Below are 10,369 nucleotides of genomic sequence, written 5' to 3'. Positions count from 1 at the left end.
GGATACAATACACAAAACAACCTGCAGGCTTAATTCCAGGGCCCTCTTAGCTTATGGCTGTCTTGCTAGTGTGTGATTGGCAGGTGGCCGTGCTACTCAGTAACACCCCCTGTCACCTTCCGTACATTTTGAGTCACTTCGTGAGGTCTCCTGTAGCCAAGGCTGGCATCCAGTTTGATAGCAGAGGAAACCCTTGAACACCGAGTTCTCTCCACCTGGCAGGAGCTGGGTTAGAAGTATGAACTACACTGCTGGAGTTCTCAGACACCTTTTCTAGTCATGGCAGTAACAAGTTGTGCATAGGACAATGGAACTGTGTAACAAACCCAGAAAGTTATGTCCTGAGGTATGGGATGTTCTTCCTGCCATGTGGTCAGAAAGGCACTGATTGATAACCACAGCAATGGCGAGCAATAATGCCTTACTGGGTACAATTTAAAGAATACTCCTGCAAGTCATTGTAGTGTATTCCATTAGTCCCAGCACTTAGGAGGCAGGTGGGGTCTTTGAAGGCCAACCTGGTTCTACATACTTTCCAAGTGTGATCATTCAAACAGGCAAACACCGCCACCAATGAAGCCATTTGTTCTGGTCTATCTTGAAAACCACAGAAGCTACTGCCAAATGCTAGGATGTAGCTAGCTACTTCCAGGCTACTATCTCAAACCAATAGAATAGAGCCAGCTTTTTCTTCTACCACGAACTCACCCAGTGGCAAGGGACTGAGAGCCCCTTGGTGGGAGTTCAGCAAGGATCTTCCCGGAAGCTTGGGGACCTCACTGCCCACATTCCCCGCCTTTTCCTCCTCTAACTCCCTCCCTGCCATGTGGGCGTAGCCAGACCGGCTACACGTCCGCAGGGTAGTGGGGATAACTCTGAGTCTACACCCTTAGCTGGAATCAACCGATCGAGCGATGGGCTGCTCCTACCAGCTGCTGCTGTGGCTGGGAGCTGCCGGTAAGTACTCCCTGATGGTCCGAGTACCAGCCAACCAGAGACACCTAGGTTTGGGACTGCATCAGAGATAGACCAGGTCTCAATGGTTCCTTCTAAGGCGGCCTGGAACCAAAGCTCTCTGGCCTGGGCTTCTAGAGTGCATCAAGAGAAGCGCGGAGCACACACAAATCTAAGAATCAGGTGGGGCCTTGGCATTACCTGGGAATTAAGGACACCAATCTAAATGGAGGAAATGGGTGGAGGCGCTGTACGTAGGACCCGGCACGGTACATACCCCAAGTCACGCAGGGAGAAGAACTCTGAAATGGAGAACCTGGTATACGCAGACTCCTGGCAGGGCTCGGACGACCTGACTGGGTGGTAGGTCTCCGGTTTCGGGCTCTGGTGTGCGCTCGCTGGGTATCATTAGGAGCGTGGCTGCAGGCAGGATGCTGTCGAGTGGCCATCAATCTCTTATGTCTCTCCGTTCACATTCTGAGCCTTCTTCTAACCACTCTTCTTACCCGGTCGCCTTTCAGGAACTATTCTTTGCTCCAACTCGGAGTTCCAGGCACCTTTTCTAATATCCTCACCCTTGCCGGTGCTAGTCGCCAACTCACAGGAGCAGAAAGTCACCCCCATGCCCAGTAGATTGGAGCCTGCTTCCCTCCCAAATCCTCTAGGTGAGCTTCAGCCTCCTCCGTTTTCCTCGCTCAACATCACCAGATCCCTACGCCTGGGCAGGAACTCCACTCTTTCCTTCTCCCTTGCACCTAGGCACGCGGGGGCCTTGGGTGTTCAACACCTGTGGCGCCAGCGGCCGGCGGGGGCCCACACAAACACAGTGCGACGGGGCATACACAGGGAGCAGCGTGATGGTGACAGTGGGAGCTACCGGGCCTCTGAAAGGCGTGCAGCTGTGGCGGGCGCCAGACACCGGCCAGTATCTGTAAGTGCCTGGCAAGGGCGAGGGTGGCAATCGCCTGCTACGGTCCGGGAAAGCGGGACCCAGAGCACCATCCGCAGCGGTGCCTATTGTCAGTCACTTCGATTCTAGTTCTTCCAGCGAGAAGTGTGGCAATAGGGCCGAGTTAGCCGGTAGCAGGGATCCTGTTACCATCGACAGGATGTCCGCCTAATCAGCAGTGGCTCCACATGGGGCTTGTCCCTTCCCTCCATCTCCGTTAACACTCCTGAATCAGGCGTGGATCCTAACTGCAAACACAGTCCGCCCATCCCTTCACAGTCGATCGCACTAAGCCGCTTAGCAAGTTTCCCTGCCGCGGGTTTCCAGACCTCGCGCCGCAGCCTGAGCCAGGACCCGGGCGCGAAACCCTGCATCCTCTTCCCTCAGGATCTCCGCCTATGGAGCCGCGGGAGGCAAAGGCGCCAGAAACCACCTGTCACGGGCGCACGGCATCTTCGTCTCGGCGGTCTTCTTCCTTAGTCGAGGGGAGCCGTTGTACATCCTTGTGGGGCAGCAGGGCGAGGACGCCTGTCCCGGAGTAAGCGGAGCGCCCGGGCCGAGAGCTGGGGAAGGCATCCTTGGTGCACGGGGAGAAGAGGGTCCCTGGTCACGCAGATTTCCACCTTGGTGCCACTCAGAGGAGCCCTGAGAGCCAGCTCGTCTGTCTGGGAGAGTCTTGGGCCACTGGAGAGCATGCGGCAACGGGGACCGAAAGGGTCCCCGGCTGGAGACGCTGGGCCGGCGGGGGCGGGGGTGGCGGGGGCGCCACCTACATCTTCCGGGTAGGTGCACAGAGTGCTGATCGCGTCGACCCCTAGCTGGGCGTTAGGATCCCAGGCCCCTCTCTCTGTCTGGGTTCCTGGGCGGGGTCCCTCGGTACACGGGCGTGGCCCTTCACCAGCCACTGGCCCCGCAGTTGCGCGCGGGGGGAGCTGGAGCCGCTGCTGGTGGCGGCGGGAGGCGGCGGGAGGTCCTACTGGAGGCGACATGACCGAGGCCAGACTAAGGCGGCCCTCGAGAAACTGGAGAACCGCACAGCGGCGCCTGGGAGCGGCGGGAGAGGGGGGCGCGGCAGGTGAGCGCGCGGGGCAGAGGGGAGGGGAGGGGCGGGCCGTCACGCACCGCCACTACTAGTCGCCCGCTGTCGCTTCGCAGGTGGAGGAGGCGGCTGGGCGTCGCGGGCCCCCTCTCCGCAGGCCGGACGCTCGCTGCGGGAAGGGGCCGAAGGCGGCGAGGGCTGCGCGGAGGCCTGGACCACGCTCCGCTGGGCCGCGGCTGGAGGTTTCGGGGGAGGTGGCGGGGCTTGCTCCGCCGGCGGCGGCGGCGGCGGCTACCGGGGTAGGTGCACCCTTGGGAGGGGCAGCGGGGCAGCCCGGGTGATGTGAGGGTAGAGCCTAAGAACCTGGCCGGAGCTTTCTACAGGATAGGTAGGGAATGCTTCACTCTCTAAGCCACAGTAGGTGCTCTCAGAAAGGAGGTCAGACCTGGGCGTGGTGGCACATTCGCCTGCACGTGCGTGGTGGAGGCAGAAGGATTGCTTTCTTTTTTGGGGGGGGTGTTTCAAGGCAGGGTTTCTCTGTGACTTTGGAGACTGTCCTGGAACTAGCTCTTGTAGACCAGGCTGGTCTCGAACTCACAGAGATCCTCCTGCCTCTGCCTCCCGAGTGCTGGGATTAAAGATGTGCACCACAACCGCCCTGCAAGGATTTAAAACTAAGTAGCAACAGAGAAAGTTTGAGGACAGGCTGGGCTACAGGCTGGTTTTGTTTTGTCTTTTACAAAGAGCTAAATTAGCTAGGATTCCTTTAATCCTAGTACTTGAGAAGCAGAAACAGGCTGATCTCTGCAAGTTCTAGGCCAACCAGGACCACACAGTGAAACCCTGACTTAAAAGCAAAGCAGAAAAGCCCAAATCACTCTACCAAAATCTAAGGAGTGTAGGGCCGACTTTGTTAGCAAGTTGAGCTGGAAAGGGGAAGGGAAGAGATGGGTTAATCAGTAGTTCTCAAAGTGTGGTCATCACTGATGGGTTAAAAATACAAATCCAGCGTTGGAAGCTGGGAAGATTTGGTCAAACATTAAAAAGAAGTTTAATTAGATAGGAGTCAACATAAGTTATCTTTGGTTCAATATGGCGACTACAATTAATAACAGTGTTTTTGGTTCTGTCAGTGTAGGGGATAAAACCCAGCCTGTGGGTCAAACCCAGGGCCATGGGCATGCTAGAGAAGTTTTCTACCACTAGGCTACATCCCTAGACCTAATAACAAAATGGCTAAGAGAGACTTGAGGTGCTGTTACTATAAACAACAAATGGTACATATGTTGATTGACTTAAGAGATTGTGAAATACATGCACATTTCAAAGTATCAATTGTACACAATAAATACATAAAATTTATTTTTAATTAGACATTAATTGCTATGGTTAAAGAGAAATTCATGGCCACAATCTATGACTCCAGGGGAGGGTGCTGATGCTCCAGAGTCTGGCGACATTGATGTGAAGAAGTAGAACCCCCAGTCTATCAGGACCAGACTGTTTGTGAACACTTTATGACGCATCCCTTTGTTCACATGGAAATGGAATTTGTGGGCTAAACTCAACAGGGTACATGATCTGGAGGGGCTCAGACAGACAAAGGGTGTCCCACCCAGGCTTTGGGATCTGGAGGAACAGTCAGTACCCGATTCTCCAGTCCCTTGACACCTGTAAGGCGGTGTCATTGTAAGAAATCCATACAGGATTTACAGTGGGAGATCTTAGCTTTCCTGTTGCTCATAAGCCAGCTTCCCAACCAAGTTAAACCACTTATTACTCTCTATTTCAAGGTGGCGATACTTCAGAGTCTGACATTCTCTGGGCTGATGGGAAAGATGGCATTTCCTTTGTACATCCCAGCATCGAGCTCTACCTGCAGCCTTTGGCAGGTATTTGCCCCAACCTCCTACCTCTCAGTCTGGTCAGCCATCCTCCTGGGTCCCTGGACCCACAACCATAGGTACCATCTGCTTTTTTTTTTTTTTTTTTTTTTTTTTTTTGGTTTTTCGAGACAGGGTTTCTCTGTGGCTTTTGGAGCCTGTCCTGGAACTAGCTCTTGTAGACCAGGCTGGTCTCCAACTCACAGAGATCCACCCGCCTCTGCCTCCCGAGTGCTGGGATTAAAGGCGTGCGCCACCAACGCCCGGCTCCTTTTTTTTTTTAACCTGCTCTTTTTTCTTAACTTTTTACATTCCAAACCCAGTTCCCCCTCCCTCCTCTCCTCCCACTCCCCCCCAGTCCCTCCACCCAACCTCTCTTCTGCTCCTTGGAGAGGGTACGGCCTCCCCTAGGAAGTCTACTAAGTCTGTCCCATCATCTTGTGGAGGCAGGACCAATGCACCCCCCCACACACCCTGTGTCTAGACTGAGCAAGGGAGATATCCAGGTCTTAAATGGCACAGGAACATTTGAGAAATATCTGTGAGCTATAACTCTAGTACAAGTATTGTAAACTGCTAGTCAAGTTTCCTTGCTATGAATTCTCTCCAAACACCCCAGGGCTCAAGGGTTCCAGAATATGTAATGTTAGGCTTGACTGGGGTGCCCCGGGCCGGGCCACCAAGATGGCTCAGCTGGTAAAACCCTTGCCTCTTAAGCCTGATGACCCGAGTTTGTTGCTCAAAATCCATGGTGGAAGAAGAAAACTGAATTCTGACTTTCACAAGCATGGGCATTTACTGCTCTCTGCTTGTGAATAAAATCATCAACAACAAGTCTCCAGGTTGCCAGGTGGTGGTGGTACACGCCTTTAATCCCAGCACTCGGGAGGCAGAGGCAGGCGGATCTCTGTGAGTTCAAGACCAGCCTGATCTACAAGAGCTAGTTCCAGGGCAGCATCCAAAGCCGCAGAGAAACCCTGTCTTGAAAACAACCACTCCCCCCCCAAAAAAGTCCCCAGGCTCGGTCATCACCCTGCATGTTGATGTGGTTGGTACTGCTGCTTACCCTAAACTGCTGAGCTTGAATTCAGCAAGTGGCTGGCAAGTCCTGTATGTCCCGTCCCCATCCCCACTTCCCAACCCACTGTATCTATATCTGTTCTTTCGCTCATAGTCACTGAGGGCCATGGGGAGGTGGAAATCCGAAAACACCTCAACTGTAGTCATTGCCTGTTCAAAGACTGCCAGTGGCAGGCAGAGCTCCAGAAGACTGAATGCATATGCCCAGAGGGCATGGAGCTGGCTGTGGATGGTATCACTTGCATGGGTATGTCTTGTCTTTGCTCTCCATCTGACTTCTGGGTCACAGGCTGGTAGGAGCAGTAGGATACTGGGAAAGGCAATGTAAATGCCTGTTGTGTGCCAGGCAGTGTATGGAGTGCCGGATAGAGGGTTGGCAATGCATCAGAGCACACTCCACTGTCAAGAATATGTAGGCTAGTGTGGGAGGCAAGATGGAAATTCAGATATATAGATATGTATCTAAGAATGGCAGTTGCTATGGAAGGATCAAATAGCTAAGGGCTTCTCGGGAGGGAGAGTTGCTTTTGTCTAGGTGTGTGGAAAAGTAAACCCTGAGCTGAGACTTGAAGCATTGGTAAGATTTAAGGGCACCAGACATGGTACACACATCTGTAATCCAAGAAGTGGATAGGTTAAGCAGAGTTGAGAGTCTGAGGCAAGTCTGTGTCACACTGTCTCAACAAACAAACAATAAATATATTTGAGGGTAGAGGGACAATGGAGCCTCCTGCTGCCTGCTGGTGTGACATTCTTTCTCCCTAGACCTGCCAACCGCCACGAGTCCCCTGATTCTGATGGGAGCTCTAGTAACAGCCCTGACACTGACTGTCCTGATGTGTGGAGTTCTGACTCTAGGTATGGGCATCTAGCAGGCATGGCCATGTATGCTGGCCCTTCTCTACTAGGCTGAGATGGGCTTCCTTGTGGTTCCAGGGCAAATGTGGCTGACTTCAGGCCCTTTATTCCCACAGAGCAATGGTAGATTCCCGTAGACTTTTAGGAGGAGAAGCTGGGGAGTCATGGGGGAAATGTGCATTTGAAAGGACTCTTAGAAAGATGTCTGGGCGGGGGCTGGAGAGATGGCTCAGAGGTTAAGAGCACTGACTGCTCTTCCAGGGGTCCTGAGTTCAATTCCCAGCAACGACATGGTGGCTCACAACCATCTACAATTCCATCTGTTGTCCTCTTCTGGCATGTAGGCAGAACACTGTATATGTAATAAATAAATAAATCTTAAATAGAAAGAAAGATGTCTGGGCACTGGGAGCAAAGTGGGCATCATGGGTGCAGGCAGAGGGTATGCCTCTGTTCTTCTCACCCGCAGTGTGCCAGAAGAGGTGGCAGAACCTGTGGGGGACCAGACTGCCAGGCCCTGACCTGGAGCTGAGCAAGCTTCGCACCTCTGCCATCAGGACAGCCCCCAATCCCTATTACTGCCAGATGGGGCTCAGCCCTGCTCAGTCCTGGCCTCTGCCCCCAGGGCTCACTGAGGTTTCCCCAGCCAATGTCACTCTACTCAGGTGAGTCGTATCCCTCCTTCTGAGAAGGTATGCACCCTGAACCCCCTCCACATCCTTCTTCCTGCCGTGGTGCATTATGAATTCTACAGAGGGGATGGAAACCCAGCAAGTTCCAAAAGGCAAAGTGACGTTTGTGAAGGGTCAGCTTTTGCCCCAGATCTGGGTAGAGACCTGGGAACATGACTGTCTGAAACCCACAGGTTGCCTTTTTCCGGCAGGGCCTGCATTAGCACAAGGAAAATCCTTATCCCACATTATCACCCTGACCCGGGCCCACCTGCTCTCTCCTGCCCCAGCTCTGTGTGTCAGCATTATCTTTGCAAGCTTGTGCCTGAGAACATCCACGACCCACACACAGAGCTCAGATAGGGTCATCTGGACGTATGGGGTGGGGACCAAAGAGATAAAGGGGCACTACTCCTATAGATCTTGTCAGTGCCACCCAGGCCCTTCCAACATGCTTTCTTGTAGAGCCCTTGGCCATGGTGCCTTTGGGGAGGTGTATGAGGGACTAGTAATTGGTCTTCCTGGGGACTCCAGCCCTCTGCAGGTGGCTATCAAGGTGAGAAGGGGTAGGGCTTCTGGTTGGGGTAGACACCATGGAGGGATGGACTGGAGTCACAGCCTTTGTTAATCACCCTCCTAAAGCACCCAGCCAAAGCTCAGGAATGCTCTACTTTTCCTTCCCAGACACTGCCAGAGCTCTGCTCCCGCCAGGATGAATTGGACTTTCTCATGGAGGCTCTCATCATCAGGTGCACCTGAGGGCAGCAGGCAAGAGGGCGTGGTGGGGCGGGCCTGCCTACAGGAATGGCCTCTCCCCTGCAGGGCCAAGAGGCAGCATGCTGGGGCACAGAGGTTTTCTGTAGTCTAGTGGGGTCTAGAAGATGCTCATCTCCCTACTGGTGCCGGGGTTTGTGCACCATTCCTACTCAGCAAGTTCAGCCATCAGAACATCGTACGCTGTGTGGGGCTCAGCTTCCAGGCTGCCCCTCGCCTTATTCTGCTGGAGCTGATGTCTGGTGGGGATATGAAGAGTTTTCTGAGACACAGCAGACCACACCCGGTAAGACCCTTCTCTGAATTTCATAGACCCTGGCCATTTGTCCTAAGGCCAGGAACAATTTATGTACCTTCTGCCCAATCCAGAGCCAGCCATCACCTCTGGCCATGCAGGACCTGTTGAAGCTGGCACAGGATATAGCCCAGGGCTGCCACTACCTGGAAGAAAATCACTTTATCCACAGGTTGGAAGCAATCCTGACTCAGGAGACCCTCAGCCCCACTTTCCCCCTCAAGGAATATCCCCCATATACAACTTTTAAAGAAGTGCCCCAGGAAGACCGAGAACAGCTGAGTACTGGCAGTGATTGCTTTGTCTGTTCTGCAGAGACATTGCAGCCCGTAACTGTCTTCTGAGCTGCACTGGACCCAGCCGGGTGGCTAAAATTGGAGACTTTGGAATGGCAAGAGATATCTACCGGTGAGCAGGACTTGGGGAGGGGGGAAAGCTGCTGCTCAGAGACTCACTCGACAGCAGCTTGGCAGCATTTGGAAAAACTCATCACACTCCCTCTTTCCTATAGGGCCAGTTATTACCGCAAGGGGGGCCGGGCCTTGCTCCCTGTCAAGTGGATGCCCCCAGAAGCTCTCCTGGAGGGCATTTTCACATCCAAGACAGACTCCTGGTGACAGCATGGCTCCCTTGTGTTCCCCTGCGCCCCGTGGCTAATCCTAGCTTTCAGGCCACCTCAAATGAGAGCAGGAGGCTGGACTTGATGTTTCTCATTTTTCCTCCCACCTGTGGTACAGGTCTTTTGGGGTACTGCTCTGGGAGATCTTCTCACTGGGTTATATGCCCTACCCTGGGCATACTAACCAGGAGGTTCTAGACTTCATTGTCAAGGGGAACCGGATGGACCCTCCTAGGAACTGCCCTGTGCCAGTGTGAGTTGACAGTGCTGCCCAGGGAGGGAGGTCCCTCAAGGTTTTAGGAAGCATAAACTCCTGCCTCTCCCAGGTACAGAATCATGACTCAGTGTTGGCAGCATCAACCCGAGCTTCGCCCTGACTTTGCCAGCATCTTGGAGCGCCTCCAATACTGCACTCAGGTGTGCCTCTGCCCCCCAACTCTCGCATATCCCTTTGATCCCCTCTAACTATCCTGGTTCTGTAGGACAGGAAGAAAACCTGTTCCCTGTTCCCCTCCTCTCCCATTATAGGATCCTGATGTGATGAATTCACCCCTTCCAGTGGAACCAGCGCTGACTCTAGAGGAGGAAGGCGCTTCTGGGCTGGGAAACAGGTCATTGGAGGGTCTCAGGTCCCCACAGGCCCTGGAGCTGAGTTCAGAGAACCTCGAAAGCTGGGGAGGAGGCCTTTCAGGCTCTTGGCTGCCCTCTGGTCTTAAGGCCCTCAAGTCCAGACACCTCCAACCTCAGAACCTTTGGAACCCCACATATGGCTCTTGGACACTAAGGGTTCCCAAGGGTGAAGACTCAGGCATTGACTACAGCAATGGCCCCTCCTTGCATTCCTTTCCAGGCATCTAGATGGCTTGTTATCCCAGTAGCCTCTGCCTTGCAGTCTGTGCTGCATGTTTAGACATGTTTCAGGGCTGTCCTGGCAGCCTGGCCTTTCCACACTGGAAAGCAGCCCAAATCCTCTGGGGGACGGGCCTGGCCACTCTCAGTCTTTGGAACCAGAGGCCACCCACTCCAGGACTCAGTTGGGAATCCTGGATTGTCCTCTCTCTATAAGTACCTTCCATCTGGCCCATCCCTGGTGCCACAAATGTTTTAATAATAATTAAAAAACAAAACAAAACAACAACAACAAAAAACCCTTTTCGTTTTTCATTTCTCTGAGTGAACTTGAAAGAGTCTAGAACTAAGGAAGAGAGGACCAGGAGTGAAGGGGAGGAGGCTTGAGCCATAGAAGC

The 10,369-nt window shown here is 53.5% G+C and overlaps 1 protein-coding gene across 2 annotated transcripts; it reads left to right on the top strand.

The window, feature by feature from the left end:
• The first annotated feature begins 856 nt into the window (after window positions 1-856).
• Window positions 857-10,368, top strand: Ltk (leukocyte receptor tyrosine kinase). Of its 2 annotated transcripts, XM_040746067.1 has the most exons (20): window positions 857-957; window positions 1,476-1,619; window positions 1,714-1,885; window positions 2,291-2,441; window positions 2,542-2,700; window positions 2,836-2,971; window positions 3,053-3,241; window positions 4,736-4,834; window positions 6,000-6,152; window positions 6,671-6,763; window positions 7,233-7,428; window positions 7,900-7,990; window positions 8,119-8,183; window positions 8,365-8,494; window positions 8,578-8,675; window positions 8,819-8,911; window positions 9,015-9,116; window positions 9,241-9,375; window positions 9,449-9,539; window positions 9,651-10,272. In XM_040746067.1, exons 1-20 carry the CDS (start codon window positions 915-917, stop codon window positions 9,978-9,980), a joined length of 2,670 nt encoding a protein of 889 aa, XP_040602001.1. In that variant the 5' UTR covers window positions 857-914; the 3' UTR covers window positions 9,981-10,272. The 2 variants fall into 2 exon arrangements, with proteins under 2 accessions (XP_040602001.1, XP_040602000.1); XM_040746066.1 differs by lacking the exons at window positions 857-957; window positions 1,476-1,619; window positions 1,714-1,885; window positions 2,291-2,441; window positions 2,542-2,700 and having other exon boundaries at window positions 2,742-2,978; window positions 3,059-3,241; window positions 9,651-10,368.
• Window position 10,369: the final 1 nt, after the last annotated feature.

Source organism: Mesocricetus auratus, unplaced genomic scaffold (genome assembly GCF_017639785.1).
Source record: "Mesocricetus auratus isolate SY011 unplaced genomic scaffold, BCM_Maur_2.0 Super-Scaffold_100004, whole genome shotgun sequence".
Taxonomy (NCBI): Eukaryota; Metazoa; Chordata; class Mammalia; order Rodentia; family Cricetidae; genus Mesocricetus; species Mesocricetus auratus.
Note: the sequence above shows the minus strand (reverse complement) of the source record. Positions and strands in the feature narration are given on the sequence as shown.